Raw genomic sequence first — 19,804 nt, 5'->3', positions numbered from 1 at the left:
TCTCACACCTGGACTGTTGCCTAGCCTGTATGCTGTATTGGCACCCCAATGCTTGCCCTGCACTGTCTGAGATGGGATGGAGCGAGGGCTTGGTGACGTGGTTGCTAGCAGTTTGACCCATAACAAAGGTTTCAGTGTGCTTGTCCATCAAAAAGGTCTGGAAAGTTTAGAAAGTGGCAGATTTCAAGGTTGTTTCCATGTTGGTGCACTGTCCAGAGTGCCCACACAGATTTCAGTAGCCTGCTACATTTTGCTTTCCTTCATGATTTGGAAAACAAACCATTTTTTGTCAATATTGTTTTCAAGAGGGATTGTCTCAACACCTATGACTTGAGTGTTGGGCAGATTTATTAGAGTATCTTCAAAACTTCAGCCTCTTTGTGCTGGATGAAGTTAGTTCCTTGCTCACTGTCTGTGGTCTCTGTACAGTAGTTTAATGATCTTTGAGATACTAACAAAATCAAGAGTCTATTGCCCTGCTAGCAGCTCTGTGAGGCTGTATTTAGGTGTAGTAGTGCTTTGAGCTAAATGCAAACATACTGACAATGACAGTGCTAACATGCTGATGTTAAGCATGTTTACCATGTTCACCATCTTAGTTTAGCGTGTTAGCATGCAAACCTTTCGATTAAAGCACTAAACACAAAGTGCTTCTGAGGCAAATGGGAATGTCATTAGTTCTATTTCACCTGATCCTAATGATCACCACAGATATTACAGTTCATCATGAGGGGAACATGAATATTGGTACCAAAGTACATTATATGGCAATCTATCCAATACTTCATAGTCAAGATGTTATACTAAAATCCAAAACATCTGATGGTGCTAGATGAAAAATTAGGGGATCACACAAATCAGTAGGATTTAAGTACTACTTCATTTTAGTTAAATTATAGGATTATGATTAACTATGATTTTCGAGAGTTATGTCGAGTATATTTGATATCCTTTGATCAAATTCTTTTGGATCATCATTTGTCTTTAAAAAGTGGAAACGCTGAACATTTCCTATAAATCACGTGTGTGTATATGAACATGTTGAACCAGCCAGCTCTTAGGCACTGAAACCTCCCTGAATGTGGTTACTCATTTCAGATGAACAGTGAAAGAAAGATCCCTTTATGGTGGGAATTCCATTCATCTGCGACTTCTCTCTCTTTATACCAAGGAAGGGCATTTGAGAAGGGTGTGTGTATTTTTAAAGGCCGATCACTGACACCACACTTCTCTGGTGGCGGTGGTGGGCCTAGCTGAGGGTAGAAATCGATATAGCTTGCACTTCTCTAGACCCAGTAGGTTTGCACTACTTCCTGTTGCTCTTTACAGTTAGGTGGTAGACGATGATGAAAGAACGGGAAAACAGTTGTAAAAGCTGAAGTTGAAATCTGGTTGATACATGTTGATGATAAAAGTAGCATGTTTTAATTCAGGTTCTATTAGTATTAATGCTCACTAATAAGCAGTGCAACATTTAACTACCAGATTTCGGCATGGATTTTGACGTAGTGTTCTTAATAAAGATGACAGATAAAATGAGGCTACGTCTGACTCAGTGCAGTGTCGAGGTCTCAGCATCAGTCATCCTCTGACTGGCATGTTTCCCAGCACCTAGAGCGAGTCTCAGGCCCAAACTCATCAAACAACATCCTAGGCCACTCCTCACTTCTCTCCTCTGACAGCTGCATCTGTTTTATGCATTCCCCGCTGTGGTGGACAGACAGACTTGTTAAAAGGGAGATGACTGCTTTGATATACAACCTGTCTGGTGAAGACTGGTGTAGATACCTCAATCCCATCTCTGTCACGACAAGCCCCAGCTGCACGCTCACAGGGTGTTCCCCACCATTACCCACTGCAGATGGTTATCATGTCAGCAGGGCCTGTCGTCAGGTATTGGACATGTGCAATAACAGTTATGATGGGTATTTGCTGAGGAAAGATGCTGTCTTTACAATCAGTACTTTTTTTTACTTAGTAATTTTAACTCATATTGCATTCATTTCTAATGACTTGTTTTAGCCATGCGAGCTGGGATGGCAGTGTAGGGTCAGTCCACCACTTTGAGAATTAAATATCTGTATTTTGTACAGATATTCATGGTACCCAGATGATGTATCCTAATGACATGGATGATCCCCTGACTTGAATTCTGCTGTATTGCCACCATGAGATTGAAATTTGTGGTTTTGAGTGAAATGTATGGACTTATTGGATGGATTGCCATGAAATCTGTTGTAGACATTCATGCTCCTCTCAGGATTAATTGAAATTACTTTGGAGGTTTACCGACCTTTTATCTAGCAACATTATGAGATCTCACTCACTTGCTGAGTTCAGCATGTGTGCAAAGTGAAATTTTAAGATGGATTTGTCTGTAATGGAAAGTGGTAATGGAAATACCAAAAACAAAACATAAATGAACAAAAATATAGAACTGCCTAATGTATCCCTTGAATGAAGATAGGCCTACTGTTCCTTCTAGCTCCCCTCCACAGGGAGTCAAAGGTCAGGTTCAGCGATAGAGCGGCAGCACTGGAGCTAGTAGAGATACAGTATCCTGCTTAATGACACTTGTTAGAGCACTTGTCCCTGTCAAGAGGGCTTGCATATGAGTATTCCAGTTGAAAGACAGTTAAGACAAATGGTGTTTGAGAAGTTAAGGTGTGAGGGAGATGACAGATTGATGTCTTAGTTTGGCCTAAACCTCCTGGTTCTTAATGGGCCATTCCCCTTACTGGGTCTTACTGGCCCACGTCGGCCCTAACTGGCTCTGTGGGACCTGTGAACTCCGGTAGGCTTGAGCGCTCTGGGTTCGGTGGTCAGACACTTGTTCTGCACCACTACAGCTCATAAAGTTTTTCTTCAGGAGACAGGGGAGTGTTTAACCTTGTGAGTGGGGCCTCCTTCAAGCTGTGAAAAAGCAGAGTGTCTGCATTTGATGGGATCTCCATTTGATGTGTTTCCAACACACTGCTGGTTCCTCTGTTTATATCCTGCTTTTTTTACGTGGTCTGGTACTTTCCTCCAAGTAATGTTCTCCTCAGTCCTGCCTTAATTCCCTCTTAGTCCTGTTTGCTAATATACATTTTTTTTTAACTAGTTTAAATGAATGTTTGTATGAAGGGCAGTCATTACTCTCAGGCTTGTTGGTACATTGGCTGGGTTATATTTTCATGGTACCACATGGGACTATTAGGGGACTTGAGGAAAAGTAGCAGACAGCCAGTGTTCAGCTTGGTGTTGAACTTCCATTTCCTGGTCATATTCTGGCAGTTCAGCAAAACAACAGCTGGGCCAGGGCCTTCAAATATTGGTGTCAGCTGAAAAAAGAAAGCGTTTGCACAGATCAGATCCATATGCTTTTTTCTTATTTCTTAGTCTTAATGACCATCAAAAATACCTTCACTGGATTGTGCGCAGATGAAGGAAGATTATGCCCAAATGGGGCAAAAACTGGAAACATTAGAAAAGTTGACTGTGGTGTGAAAGATTTTTTATATACTCAATATTTGTTCTACTATATCCACTAAACTGCTATTTTGTGATTCCTTTCCATTTTCATTGTGTGGGACTCTTTAGCCCTGCTATGATCATTAGGCATCTCCCTCACAGTGTGCTGACTCATGATATCATGATAATGTGTGGTTCTGTGTGGAGACTAAGCAGGACAGATGATAGCTGATAAGATGGATGGATGATGGTGATTTGAGGACAGTTGATGTATAGTGAGCTACGTGGCTGACCCACAACAGGTTGAGCTCCGCAGTGGAGTGTGTTTTAAGGGCAAAGAGCAGCCAGTGCTATTTTTAGCACTCAGTGGTCACACAGCTCTTCCTCAGACAAACAGCTGTTGACAGTGATTGGTTGCTATCTGGGTGGCTGTCAATTGAGGAGACAGTTTAGCACATTGTATGCATCATTGGTTTGTTTGGAATGTCTGAAGCACTCAGTGTGTGGTCAGAGCTCACTGGGCACTTGGGATTTAGGGTCATTTGATAATAAGATAAGAAACGTAGGCGTGAGTGTGTCAGGTGGATGTTGCACTTCCGGTACCTGTGTGTGAGAATATTATGTTAGACACTTTGTGTGCATAATAAAAGTAATGAATTATAAATGCCTAATTGTATATTTCTATGTCAGCATGTTTTTATTTGTATGTGTCTGTGTGTGTGTGCTTGTATGTGTGTAAATCTGTTACTAAGAGTGTATAACAGAGAGTGTGTCTATGCTGTAGGTTCCCTGCTGCTCAGGGTCAAACCCCATTGTAAATCAGACTCTTATCTGATGGCGTCTAATAGCTTTATTAACAAAAGGCCTACAGCAGGTGTTTAAAGACATTAAACACAGAAAACAAATGAGTTGACTTATTTGGTCTATGTGTTCATTGTCTTGTCAGTCACAGTTTTGTGTTAGACCAAAGCTTCTTGTTGAGGTCAAGATTATTGAGTAAGAAACAGGCCTTGGAGCGTATACAGGCAACGGTCTGTGTCTGTGATTTTCACCAAAAAAACAAAACAAAGTTGTTACCAAATTTTTAAGCCTTTATCCCATTCCCATTCCCATATCCCATTATGTTGCAAATATATTTCAAGAGGAAAGACAAACACCATATATTTAATTGATTCATTGATTTTATTTTATTTTTTGTGCATGCAGTCATTACATACATTAAAAGTCATTATCTTTCTTGATGAGAGCTTTTAAAGCCATATTTCCACTTGATAAAACCTGTCTAAATGCAGCCAAGATAATTTACACTGTCTTTAGCAGTTGTATGGAACTCTCCAACTTTAACCATAAAACCTGGTCAAATTTTATTTCAGATCCAAAAATAATTGCTTTAGTTTTTCCCAAGTGTACGGATAATCTCTTATCTTTCTAAGATCCTCTCTGAGGTTATTCTCAACCACTGTTTTTACTTTAAATGCTACCTTATTATCAGCATTTTAAAAAGATTGCATGAGGCAGCTACTTTTAAGTAATATTATGAAAATAATAAAAAATATCATCTTAATATATGAAAATAATAGAGGCCCTATAATACTACCCAGTGGCATCCCACATCCCATAATTCTTGACTCTGAAAGTGTCCCATTAATGTCAACGATTTGATTATGATTTGATAGGTACAGTATGACTGTGAGTCACCACTGAACTGCTATTCTGTGATGCTTTTCTATAATCAGAGTGTGGCAGTTGTGTGTGCTTGAAGGGTGTCACAAGTCTACCTGTATATCCACACTGTGAGCAACATGATCAACAAATCACTGAAAGTCCAATTACTTGCTATAAAGCTACAGAATGAGACTGATTTAATGTACTTCACTCACTTATGTGGCACTGCTCTTTAATTCATAATACTACCGGTAACCAAGTGCAACATTGACAAGTGGTTCATTTCAGCTGTTATTTTTAGTTCTGTGCTGGAAAGTTACATTAACTATTTCATTTTTCTTCTGGAGACTTTGTCATCCATCCTCGGAGCAGTGGCTTCCCTCAGCCACACCTTGCCCCTCCCAGCCCAAATCTCCTGTCAACCTGCTTTATTCATTAACCCACCTCCCTCCACTATGCTCCTGCCTTTTTTAGTGAAATACATCGCTCAAAGGAAACAATCATGGGACCTACATGCCTTTGCTGACTAATATATTTCCCAGATGCACAAAAATCATGTGTTTTCTCTTCATACTTTTTGCATTTTCTTAACTTTTGTTTTTGTTTTAGTTAACCAGTTAGAAGAGGTGAATGAAATGAATGGAGATGTTGGAAAATGATTGAAAAGCAATAGAGATTTGTTAGAAATTGTGAATATGGTTGCCGAAATGAGAAAGTATGTTTGCACTGCTGCAAACAACTCTGAGGGCTCTGCATGTATGATGCATGATGTAAGCTAGATTAATGACAGAGGCATGGTAGCTGCCAGGTAGAGTGTTTCCCACTGAGGCCACACCTGCTAAAAATGTTTGCAGTCATGGTTCCGCTAATGAGCTTTGGATTTAAACGTCCTCCAAACTGCAAATGCTATAAAACGCTGGAAACGTGACAAAAAATGAGAACAGGAGCTGAATACAGCTATTGTATGAGCGTGTGTCTGCTGGACCCTGACAGTGTACAGTCATTTTCAGCCCACCTGCTGTAGAGCGTGACTCTGACGTGTGTGGGTTGGAGACTGGAGGAATCAGGCGCCTGGAGCCAAGGTTGATTCAGGGCTGACCCAGTTGTTGAAGGAAACAAAGACCCCAGGGTGTACTGGAGAGTCAGTCTGGCCCCGCCCGACCTCTGGGCGATATGCCTCCATAATGAGATCTGTCCAGATCAGAGGCAGATCAGGGGAGCAGGAGACGATGTATGTTGGTTCATCACGACGGACGGGCTGCCGTTCCCTTCCAACAGCTTACTGTGCATACTGTACACTCTGGGTTGGAGGATGAGGGGTTAACTATGAAAACAAAGCTGATTGAGTGAGCCATTCACAATTTCAGTCTACTACTGTTTTGTTTGGAGAAAGTTGCATGCTACTGGCAGGATGAAGTCGGACAGATTTGTGTGTGTGTGTCTTAGTTGCAGGTGTGGAGATTTTTGTTTCTTGCTACACTTCCATGCACTCAGTGCCTCTACTTGCTCAGTGAAACAGCTTTACAGAATATTAGGAAAGGTGGCAGAGTGTGATTTATTATTAAGTATAGTGCTAATCTATAATATAGTATATTGTATAGTATATACAAGTATAGTCATATAGTGATTTGCTATCAAATGTATTCCACTGTTAATTTTTCCATAAATTGTCTCATCATGTGTCTCTTGGCTTGCTCTGATATGATGTGCAGGATAGGGTAAAGATAAGCAAATTATCTTTACCCTACCTTACAAATACCTTCCAAACCTGAAGTGATTTGATGTCAGTGTGTACATTTGAATGTGTTCTGGTAGAGAAACAGTCATTTTAAGAAACGTAAATGTGCATTATATTCACAAGGGTGAATGACCAAGAGCAAGTGTTCTTTTATAACATGAATGACAGTAAATGTAATGAAGTAAGGTATACAGTGTATAAATATCTTCCGAAAAAGATTCAATATGTCACCAGTAAAGTATTTAATCGTTTGTTTTCTTCTTTGTATTTTTTATATTGTAATATCTTGTCAGTCCATCTGTCCGTCTGCCTGCCTCCCTCTCCTCGTATTCCCACCATGTGTGCCCTGGTGCTCGGCCAGCTGAGACACAGCCTTTCAGTGCATACAATAGACTTTGCAGCAGCCTGTTGTGGTCTCTGTGTGCCACTTCAAAACAGGAAAGTTTTCAATTTTCTTATGCTTACTCCAGAAGGCTCTTTGTATAGAAACAGATCCAGCCACAGTGTCCCTGATGCGCTAGGTCTGCCTATATAATTTTATAAGAAAAACAACATTCTTCGGATGAAGAATGTACTCCTTACCTCAGTATGTCTTTGTCAATTAGGGTTTAATGTCGTGGAAACAATGGTAGTGCAATAGGAAAACCATATGATGAGTCAGGTTTTTTTTTGGCTGCAGAAGTTGTGCTTCAAGCATTGAAACTGGTGGGGGGGGGGGTGTCATAGAGGGCAAAGGGATCTTATTGTTTTTGAGTTATTGTTTCTGTATCTTGAGAGTGAGCAGAAACAACAAAATATGTTTTTCATGTGGGGTTATTTCCACTTCAGGGTGTTCATTAGACCTTGGAACCTTATTATTTCCCCCCTTTTTCTGGTTTGAACGAAGTTGATGTCCAACTTAAGTGTATAATTCTGTAATTCGTATTTGTTGGCATGCCCACCTGCCAATTATTTCCACACAATGTTAACCACAGTGGTTTTGCTTACACATTAATTTTAGCCCTGCAAGAATTTCCTTCCTCTCTTACTTTTTCTTGTCACATCAAAAATATTTCCCAAAGCTTCCTCTCCGTCTTCCAATTTACTGTCAGCAGTAGCTGCCACACTCTGCCTCCTTTCCCTCCCGCCTCTCTCTCCTTCCTATTCATTTTCTACCTCTCCCTTCTCTAAAAAAGCCCCAGTCCCCCCCTACCTCCCTGCACCTCCCCCAGCTCAGTTTACAAGGGAAGCTCGTGGAGATCAGCTCTGTGGTGAGTTTTTTTTTTTTTTTTTTTTTTTTGGCATTCTCAGAGCTACAGAGGCAAGGAAGAGGCTGACGGGAGCAGCCACTGGGTTCTTATAGAAGCCTGAGTGACTGGTCGAACATTTCTGTGGCCACATGAGAGAATGCTGTCAGGACTGGCTCTACTGCTGCTCGTCTGCCTCCACATGCGCGTGCAGGGGAAGCCGCGGTCACAGGTAGGACCCGCTTCACCTCTGTTGGGTCCTGGTGGAACTTGGGAGAGAGTGGGAATTCCCATTGATGCTAACACTCTGGCTTTAAGAGTTGCATTACACGATGCACTGCTCAGTGTAAGTCTCTTTTGTACTCTTTATAGAGAGGTTTTGGAAGTCGTTGATGTCACCAAGAGAAATTCTGTGCTAATATTGGACTTGGAGATTAAATTAGATCTGATTAAGACATCTACATTTCATGGATGTAGATATAAGTAAGCCGGGTACTCATTTTACAACCAGTTTTTAGTGTTTGTAAGCAGCTCTGGACAGTGTTACTACATAACTTGGACTGTCATTGTGGCCCTATGATCCTATGGTCCATCTATTGAGTGTTTTCACTGTGGCTCTGCTTGCTCTCCAAGTGGTTTATTTTTCCACCGCACATTCACCGGCTACTTCACAGTATTAGATTTCCCTCTGAGTGGAAGACTCGGTGAGACAAGCCTGTTTTGGGACAATAAAGATGTACTTGGAACTCTATTAGGGATAGACTGCAGGCATGAATTAGCCTGTCGCTGCCTGTGGCTCAGCTAATTTTAGCTCACCTGTGCTTGCTGATGATTAATGAGACTGGTGTGTGAGGTGCCTGAGGTCTTTAATGCAAACTTGTGAAGTGCCGAGGTCTTGATGATGATGTTCTGTGCCAGCTTTATATGACCCTTAACTGCATAGCTATCTATTACATATAAATGTTGGAATCTGTTAATGTATAAAATGCAGGTCGAGTTACTCGTGTGATAGTTTGTGTTAGCACCTACTTAGACGTTAGAAAAAAAGTGTAGATTATCAAGAGCAGAAATTAAATTAGAATTATTTGAGATTTGGGATGGGTAATGCTGCATGAAAGATAATGGCATATATTTATTTAACCATGTTTTACATCTCGGCTCTCTGAGACCCCAAACAGAAGTGATTTGTCATTTACTATAGCAGATATGTCACCAGTTTATTGATGCAAATTCTCATAACATTAATAAAATGTAAGCTTATTATACTTAATTTTTTTTACCTGTTTAAAAATGGGCCTAAGGTAACCCCTAACAGAACATCGAGGTTGTATTACAGGCACGTTTTGTCAGAACCACAGTTAGCACAGCTCATGTCAAAATAACAGTGACATCATTCGACACATTTGACACTTTGACGTTAACTCAATGAAACGTTGAAAGTCCTCCTTTTATCATAATAATAATAACTTTATTTGTATAGCACCTTTCATACAATGAAATGCAGCCCAAAGTGCTTTACAGTGTGGTATTAAAACAAAATACAATTATTAAAGAAAAAAACCTCATACCTGAAAATGACAACATACATGAGAGGGGTTCATAAGAGAATAAAAACAATAAAAAGGCACAGAGCTAATAGTAGAAAAGTGGCAGTAGAAAACAAAAGCTAAAAACAAACCACATGAACTAAATTCCAGCTGAATAGGTAGGTCTTTAGTTGAGTTGATCATGTCATCAATCTATGTTGTTTTGTGGTAGTTTCCAGTTGGAATCAAAGCCATTACCTTGCAGTGTTGACACCCAGCAGAGGCCCTTTGCTCATTCTGTTCCCAAAACAAATCAGAGGAGTGATGTCAGGAGAAACCCAATGCGCTTTTATGACTGTAGATTCAGCATGCTCAATGCTATTTCTGAGTGTTTTACAAGCATGGGAGTCTTTAACGAAGAAGCGCTGCCCTGCTGTGAGGGCAGATTGTGGTGTGGATGAGGCCTTCTTTTTACTGTTGGGATCAAATGTCCTGCCACTCATGCCTACATTTCCATTCACCACTTGGCGATGCCTTGCTTACAGCTTGTGGGATATCTTGCAGATATAAGATATGATGACCTGATGTGAATTTTGAGACTTTTAGTCCTGCAAAAATAATTCGAACAACACTAACATAAATGCAGGTAACTTGCTTAATCAGCAATATAAAAAGGCACAAACAGCTGTAAATTGTAAATTTGTTGGAACCAGCGCCGCCACTTGTTTTGTCTTGTCCTCCTCTCATCTTTTCCTATGTTAAATAATCCCAGCTTGTCTGGGTTCCCATTTTGGTTTGACACATGTTGATATTGGTTTCATGAAAAGCTATGTTGTGGAGAGTGGAACGCTGAGTAATTACTATCCAAAACACCAGAACCTGTGTTTCTGTTTGTGGTTACAAACCATGGTTAGTCTTCTAGTTAGTGTTCCCATTTTACCAGAGCCAGAAGTGAAATCTGAGGGAAAGGAACACATTGAATAAATCTGCAAGTTTTGAGCTATTGATGAAGTCACATCTTCCATGAAGTACATGCATCACTGGGCTAGAGTTGAAGCTTGATTCATCTTGTTTCCAGTTAACTTTCCAGAAAGTCTTGTAAAAGGGGTCTTAAATATGCACTTGATGGACACATACATGATATTGTGGTAAAAGACTCCCACCTCTGCCCAGAGCCCTTTGCTGCAGGTCTTCCTCTCTCTCTCGTCTTCCCTCTTTATCTCAATAAAGCACACAATGCCTATCTCTTATAAAAAGGCTCTCACCAGAGGCTGCATGTCCCGGGGAAGAATCTGCATCCTCACAAGTTGATAAAGAAACCGCGTTGTTCTTGTAGCAGTGTAGAGGTAGGTAGTCCTGGTATTTTATAAGTATAATAAGGAAATATATAAAATCTGAATACTGTTACTCTGCTATACTCTGTTAACTTGGATACTTAGGTAACGTTGGCTGTGGTTAAATCCAATAAAGAGCAGGAAAAAGCTGCTAACATTACCCTAAACTCTGATAGCAGCCAGGAGCTGCTTCCACACAGATGGGAAATACTAAAGAGTTTGTGTAAGTAGTCGTGACAGGGCATTTTTTAAACATAACCTGTAGCCCCATAAACAAATGTTAATGAGGTGCTCCTTGCTTTTGGAACTTGGAAGTAACGTTTTGTTACTACTGTAGGTAGTAAGCTTGCAATTGCAGTTTACAGTAAAGTCGATAAACTCACTGTTTAACACGTTCCTTGCTCTTGTATTTTTTGGTTTTTGGAAAGACAAAAAAACACCACCCTCTAATCTCTTTAAGTGCTTAGTATCTCTCTTACTACAGCCCTGTGTTTACCGCGTCAACATGCGCAGAAATGCAGAAAGACCTGACAGTAGTTACAGTTTCTAAGCTATGATTGGACAATCACTGTTTGTGGGAAGGGTTAAGTGAACGGTCTAATCCTTTCACATAACCCAAAGAAGAAGAAATCCATACCAACAATGGATGTGCCCTGAATCCTGGAAAAGAGGAACTTTATCTAATATTTTGTACTTAACTGTGTATATTTCACACAGGATGTAACAGTCCGTTTATTAGTGAGAATGTCACATGTGAACTTGATAACAGTGTGGCTTCCACATATGCAGATGTGTTTGAAGTGCTGACTGAAGTAAAAGCAGTGTCTCCTTCACTCGCTCATTAAAACCAGTTAAAGATCCACAGCATCCCAGCATGTGGGAGGCAGATGTTGGTAGCCGTGACAATCACAGTGTGCACTTCATATGAAAGAGAAATAAAAATTTATTTAATCACGGTCTTACTTGATTTTTATGAGATGTCTGTGAAATCTCAGTAATGTCATTTCCAGACTCCGCATCGTGTCCTGAGGTCACTTCCACTATAAATTCTTTGTCGTTGGGATGATGTTGCCTCTGTATTCTCAACCTGGAAGCTAAGTTAGGGCTATATTGCATTTCCAGATGAACTGGGGTGTCACAGCTGACCAAGTCATGATAACTTCATTGGCAATTTGCCAAATAAAATTATAACATTTCTACGTGTGAAGAGCTGAAGAAATCCCTGTGGTCACCAAACAGCCCCTTTATAACCCCACGCTCATAAAAATGCTTTAAAATACTGCACTACCTCCATACCAGGATGAATTTTTACAGTAGGATTACAGATCATACTGTAGCATGCCTTTATTCCTAGAGGTTTACCCTGAGGAGCTGTGCTAATATCTCACTAGCTTTGCCAGGCAGGAAGTACACATCTCACACTGCTCTCAGTAGGAAAGCTGAGAGGGAAACCACTAAGACACAGGTTAGAAGGTTCTGGTGGGATCTGAACCTCAGCCAGCATGGATGCATGTGGATTCAGACTTGGGCGGGGGGGGGGGCTTAACCGCTGCACCATCTCCAGACTAAGAAAACATACTTTTATTCATAACATCCTCCATTTCATTGCAGAATTATGACCAGCAGAATGTAGCCATGTGAGTTTTTCTCCAAATATATATAGGTGGAAATATCCAGGTGATGCTTCAGTGCTTGACACAGACTCTTTACTTGTTTATGTTAATCTCCTATCATGTCTAGTGTAGCCCTGGTACCGTACAGTTGTGGACTAACATACTGTGGGAACCTCTTTACCTGGCATGCTGCCCTGGACATGGGAAAGAGGCAGCAAGTCACATAAAGTTTGTATTTGAGTTGTGCTGTGCCTCTTAAAGCCCCTATAAACATGAAATTGTATGTCGACAAACTGCCTCACTACTGCTGATTTACAATATGATTTGGTTATAAGCCACTTTATTTACTATGAATTATTGTCTTGGGACTGTTAGCAATTATATTTAGAAGATGTAAGAAGCTAATGTCTGAAATGTTTGTTGGACTTATTTACTGTATAAATACAACAGACCTAGGGCTGTGCAATTAATCAAAATTTTAATCACAATTACGATTTTGGCTCCTAATAATCACAAAAACAGAATAAACGAGAAAAACAATTATTTTGCAGATTACGTTTTGCAACTAAACTCTTATTTTTTCTTGTGTTCTGAATAAAAAAAAAGTTCAAATGGAAAAGGTATTAAGGGGAAATTTCACAGTTCAAGGTGTTTTCACTGTTGATTTGTTTAACTCATTCATTGTTTTTAAGGTTCAATAATTGCAAAATCTTTCCAAAACACAATAAGTAATCGTGTTAAATAATCGTGATTATGATTTTTTTACATAATCGACCAGCCCTAGTTGAACCTAGGGCTGGGCAGTATATCGATAATATATCGATATATGGGGCTAGATGTTGTCTTAAATGTTGGATAATGCCACAAGCGTTGTCTTTTCCTGGTTTCAAAGGCTGCATTGCAGTAAAGGGATGTAATATTCTGAACTTACCAAACTGTTCTAGCTTCTAGCAAAATATTTCATTTTCTCCATCTCGCCCATCTAGTTGATGCTGAGCCTTGTGTAATATTTTATGTCTACAGCTTCTGTTCACCTGGGTATAGTTTGGGCCAAAATGTGGATACTGCTGGTGCAGTGGATGTAGTGCAGCTCTGTGACCCAGTGTCAATCTGTTAGCCTTGGGCTTGATGTGTCTGTCAATCGCACAATTTTCTGTCTGAGCACCCTAAACACTGGCTGACAACGTTCATCTGTTAGATGCAGAAAGATGTGCCTTCACTTTCCAAACTCTATTACATGCTTTGTGATTTTAAAATACATTTTATATCTCATCCCGTAACTAAGGTCTCAGATACAGTCTCTTTAGCAGCCATGTTTCTGGAAGACACCCGACCACTTATTAGTTACCCAGGAGCACTAATGTTATTTGAGCAGACATAATAATGTTAATAAAGCTGTATAAATAACTCATCCTAATTAAAGTATCATCTTGGTCACAGAATAATCTGCGTAAAATATCTTGACTGATGCTTCAGGCCAGTGTGACAAAGAGCTGTGATGCCTGATGATATCCCACTTCACCCAGTAAATAACCATGTCTGACAAAACCTCACAAAAGATTTGAACTGCTGCAAAACAACAGTTCATCTTAGGTACACAAACACACTCTTCTGCTCGACATTCCAGCACCAAGTAGAGCCTTTTTTCCTCCACATCTCAAACTTAATTTACCTCAGGAGTTAAAAGCCTGCGTGATATGATATAATTCTTAGCATTCACATTGTATTCAGATTTGCATTCCTAGTTTGAAGCCACAAATCAGGCCTCCTGCATGGATAAAAGCACTATTATTGCAAGGCAACTGTAACATTATGCCAGAGCTGCCGGGAAGTGATTTAGTGCCTGTGCAACTGTATATCTTGACTTTGTGCATGTTTACTGTTAAGGAATGATACAAATGTCTGATATTTGCCCCAATTCTCTGGTAGTGGTTTATTTGCTCCCTCTAAATCTTTATTTCAGGAAAGAGATGCCTCTGCACACATGGAAGTGAAACAGCAAACTGGGAATCATTTGTACAATTATGTTCTAACAGACAGATCAAGGGGGCCAGTGCAAATCATCACTCATTTATGGGCTACAATATAAAGCTCTGTATTAGGTGCTTGGCCTCAGATCTAGTTGCAAGAAATTGTTAGAGGTGTCAGAACTTTTATTCAGTCCAGTGTGTGATTTTCTTTATACGCATTAATGCTTTTGTTGCATACTGTCTGTAATTATTACCATGCACATTTATTGTGCTTGTCAGTTTGCCCCCTTTAAAGCTCCACTAGTCTCACATTGCCAGACCTAATGTCACAGCACTGTGAAGTATGGTCTGCCTACTCCACACATACATTCTAGTATAGGAGGAAAAAATGCTTGAAACAAAGGGATTTTGAGAATGGCAAGAGAGCGGAAGCAGAGGGACATCCAGCGCTCTGCTTCTGTCAGGCAATTATCCTGGAAGTGTACTTCCATTGATCCAGACTAAAGATAGATAGATAGATAGATAGATAGATAGATAGATAGATAGATAGATAGATAGATCGATCTTTATTGTTATTGTGCTCAGAGTACATTGACAATCTGTTTAGCAGCTCATCAGCAGTGTGCATAAAAAAATTGAATACATAGAACAAAGTTAAGTAAACAGAACCCAAACAAAGGCAACTAGAAAAAATATGAACAAAAGCCAAATATATAAAAGGTATCTTAAAATGTAAACCACAAGGGATTGTGCAAAACAAAAAGCTGCACTAATCAATATGTCTGTTAACAACTGGTCAAATGACTACTTGTAACGTGAAAGTTGTTGTTCATTGGGATGAACAGAGTAAACAGAGAATTATCCCCAACTCTGCACTTCTCTACAGTGCGTTTTCGAGTCATTCGGCTCATAGTTTGGGTTGAACAGGCCGAAACCTTAATGTTTTAAACTGGCAAAGTTAGCAACTAACAACATAACAACGTAGTGGAGCAAAAGAGATAGATATTTCCCTCAGGAGTTGGTGGAGACAAAAACAGAGCTAAAAGGAGAGCAAGCATTGCATTTAAATTAGTCAGACTCCATATGAATCTTGCTCAGTGTCTTTTGAATGTGTGAATAGGCAGTTGTCCGCAAATGTGCGGAAATGTTGTGCTTATAGCTTGTTTCAAAGTGGCCGCAAATTATTTAAAACTGCTTTAAAAGACTTCTTTTATGAAAAAAGAATTGTGAGTAGCCTAACCTGTCCTAAAAATAACATTTCCTGACACATAGGGGCCATAATCCTTGAAATACAAAAAGTGAAAGAGTGCCTTGAGTTTAAGAGATTTAGCGAAATATGAGCAAAAGCCCCTTCCTTCTATTTGTAAGGTCCCAAAACTCACATGACCCCAGAAATGAGTTAAAATCACTTTCTTATTCATTTTAGGACCCAGCACACTCAATGTATGTGTTAACATTTATCCTATAACTCACAGTTTACTCGGCAGGCTAGTAACTATATACTGACCACTGTGACCTCAAGGTTTACAGCCTCTACCAGAGTTTATTTTCAATATTCAAACATTATTTGGGTATATGGGTTATTATTCGGTTTGATGTAGATAAAAGGAAAATAAGTAGATAGATTAAAAAAATGTTGATGTGTATGTGTGTATGCATGTGTATATGTGCTTGTAGGTAGGTAGATATATATATATTTTTTTTTACATGTTCAAAATAAACTAAACTGAATACTTAAAGCTGCAAAGTGAGTGGAAGTGCTGCCATCATGGGCCTATAGTTCAGTAGGCCCGTGGGGAAAAACAATAGTGCAACAAGATAGTGACCAAAACTCACCTCTCAGGATCTCTGGGTCTCATTCTAAATGTCATGTGTTTTCTGGGAGAAGAAGAAATCTTCAGTGACATGTGCCTTTGGCTTTGTGTGAGTTCAGTTTGTTACAAAAATGCTGCAATATGATGAGTTTATCCCAGCTGCATCGCGTGGGACAATACCATCAGGATTTACTTTAAGATGATGTTGTTTTTTAATGTGCGCGAGTTGACTGGGAGTTGACTCTACCGTCCTGACACATGTAACCATTTCCAGATGAAGGTGGGCTTTAGCGGCGTTTAAAAAAACGTTATGATTCCACTGAAAACATGGCGATTTCCCTCACCAGATGGCAAAAGCCACCCACAGAGAGAAGGTGGAAGAAAGCATTAACGGTGGTCTCCGAGTGAAGAAACTCCAAAGCTGCCTCCTCATTCATCAACCACCATGAGATTTCTGTTTGGGTGCTTCTAGAAAGAGTTGGCGAGGCTTTCGCCAAGCCGTGCCTGCATTCATTTGTCCTGACACCAGCGACACCTCATGTTGATGGGTTCACGGTTAAGGTCACATTAGTCAGAGACAGCCTGAGGGATTATTTAGGGACAGATTAGGATGTTAGTGTTGTGTGCAGAGTTTGTCTTGACACTTGGTGTTTTAATGGTGCAACTGTCCAAATCACTAGATATCAAGGAGTCCCTTTACTCTCTAATGCTTCCTGCAGTGTAGAAGTAAAACCTCTTGGCTCTTCCCATATAAGAAGAACAAAAACCCTGTGTTTTTTTACATCCACAGTCATACGGTACATTTCACTGCTCATTCTTGTTTTGATACAGCCATTTTCCCATCCAAATGGCCACAGATAACCTCTCACTGTGTCAGCGTCTGTTTTATGAGAGGGACATTTTTCCCTTTTTCAGGCAAAGGCTGCCTAGCTATAATTTTGTTGTTTTAGTTTGAAGGGATTTATGGTGAAAATGGAGACGCAGAGAAGATATTCATTGGTAGTCATGTCACTAACAGTCCTCCTTGACTGCATTTTTATTTGTTTTCCACGGTAGATTCATTGTAGCTTGTCAAAATGTCCCAAAATACGTTTCACCATGCATTATGAATTCCTTTATTGCTGGCCTGGTAGTCTTCTGAGTTGCTTTATATTCACCTATCTGTAAAGTTCGATCATGAAACGCAGCAGTTTTTCTCTGAATGTTATCGTGTTATGTTTAGGGATTTTTATCCCGGCTTTATTCAGCCCCATGCTGTACTGCAACATTCCACACTAACCACAGAAGCGTTTGGCAGTTTTATTTTCTTTTTTTCCATCTCTCTTAGTTTGCTGTTTTTTTCTCTCATCACTTATTTCCTGTGTGGAAGGAGGCAATTCATGTTTGTTTTGGCCCAGGTGGTGTTTTGGCCCAGAACACAGTGAGCTGCTGCGGGTAGGGAAGTGCCAGAACTCCTCTTGAGTTCAACCCAACTGCCACAGTCCACCCCTGGCCACCATTTCTTCCTCCATTTCTCCTGCTATACCTCCATCTATCCCGCTTTTCATCCCTTTACTTTACCTTTCTCCACCTCCTTGTCCTCTCCTTGCTCTCTGTCCTTTCCCTCTGCCAGCTTACGGCTGCTCAAGTACAGCTAAACCCATGAAGATGACCACAATGTTTATGACTTATTATACACTTCCTGTAAATTAGTTTGTCATTCATCTTTAAAGTTAGTTTTGGTACCTCATGACTAGGGCAGGGTATCATTCAAAAATGTTCGATACCAGTTCCTAAACAATACTTTTTTCGATACCAATTTTATAAAACAAAAATAAATTACAACATTACATCTTACGGAACAAATCTTTTTATTTATTTTTCAGCTCCTACTACGTGAGCCCCGTGCGTAACGTGTAATGCTAAACAGCCAATCACAAGCATTATTAGAACATGGTAGAAGCATGCTGCATGCTCATTGGCTTACTGACGCTAATGAGATTTACTCCTAAGGTATTGGAAGTGGGTATTGAATGACGAAGCATTTTTCAATACTCGATACTTAAGAGGCAATTCGGTCGGTGCCTAAAAAGTATTGATCGAATGGTCTGTGTTGTTAAGGAAGTTGCCATATTTTAACATGTTTTTGAGCTATGAATGTTGGGTCCAAATCATCTGAGGGAAATATGCTTGCATGGCATTACAAGACAGAGCAAGAGGAATATGCCAGCTTCAAACAGGGAATACACATGGAAGCCATGCAAGGTCTGCAAACTGACTAGAAGGCTGGGAGTTTGGCTGCTGTCCAATCCCAGAAAGCCTTTGTATGATTATGTCCCACCCCCCCCAACGATGCCCACTCTCTTGGTTTCCTTATTGGTGACTGTGGTCTGTTTTGGACTTACCCTGGCACTGCAATAACCACAGCCCAGTGTGTTTTTGTGTACGGTAGCTCACTCGGACCGGTTTTGGTTGCTCCACCACCTGTTTGCACAGCGAGTTGCTTTTACTGCTGGTTTGAGGGAATTTATGGACTGCTGATGTTAACTGTTCTGCTTTTACTGTACCCAGGTTTCCTGTAATTTATTACCACCAATGTGACACAGAAAACTCCCACCCTAGAGATTCAGGAAGGAAATTCTGGGATCAGTTTAAAGTCACGCCAAAATGATGCCTTCTGGAAAGTGACAAGATCTCTTCCAATTAGATATATTATTATTGTAATTAATGGTATGAGTTTATGGAGTTCATTTTGTAGGAACAACTTGGCTCAGCTTTGTAAATACAATCGTTAATACCTAATTAGCTCGTTATTCTTAAACAACTATATTATTGAACACTTTTTATGCAAAATCGTAATAATACCTCAGCTGTGAGCTGTTTCACTTTGTAATGCTCGTCAGTCCACACTTCTTCATTAAAATTGTTCCTCCTCTGTCTCACAGGATCTAGGCTGCGATGAGTACCTCGGATCAGGGAAGGCGATGGACAAGTGTGGAGTGTGTGGAGGCGACAACACAACCTGCAGGCTGGTCTCTGGGGTGTTTAAACACAGTTTAACCAAGATTGGCTACCACAAGATAGTAGAGATCCCAGAGGGAGCCACCAAGATCAACGTCACAGAAATGGTGAAGAGCAGAAACTATCTAGGTGGGGAAAGAAACACTCATCACATTGATACAGCAACATATATCCCACACACCTTTTTCATTATATTGGTGCACTTAAGATGTCAGTGTTCTGCTCACTCTGCCACATCACTCACTTGAAAGCTATGTCATTACTTACTGCTGCTGTTCAGCAACCCCATGTAGGCTTTGAGGATTTTGAGAATACCTTCCCACAGGGGAAAGCAATCATTGTCTCTCCCGACTCCCTGCTGTGCTGAGCTTGGTGTTTTCTTCTGGGGAGGGATGAGGTCAGAGCCTAGACGCCAAATATCAATGCTGTACATATTTTGCATTCACACAATAATCCATTCCATGT

General features: G+C 40.2%; 1 protein-coding gene across 4 annotated transcripts in view; it reads left to right on the top strand.

Moving 5' to 3' along the window:
* The window catches only part of LOC120555298 (thrombospondin type-1 domain-containing protein 4-like), a 41,375-nt gene that overhangs the window by 13,487 nt on the left and 8,084 nt on the right, over positions 1 to 19,804 (top strand). For all 4 annotated transcript variants that reach the window (XM_039793985.1, XM_039793982.1, XM_039793974.1 and 1 more), the window contains exon 9: positions 19,264 to 19,468. In XM_039793985.1, the coding sequence (XP_039649919.1) occupies positions 19,264 to 19,468 (205 nt within the window). The remainder of the gene's footprint in view (positions 1 to 19,263; positions 19,469 to 19,804) is intronic.

Source organism: Perca fluviatilis, chromosome 3 (genome assembly GCF_010015445.1).
Source record: "Perca fluviatilis chromosome 3, GENO_Pfluv_1.0, whole genome shotgun sequence".
Classification (NCBI taxonomy): domain Eukaryota; kingdom Metazoa; phylum Chordata; class Actinopteri; order Perciformes; family Percidae; genus Perca; species Perca fluviatilis.
Note: the sequence above shows the minus strand (reverse complement) of the source record. Positions and strands in the feature narration are given on the sequence as shown.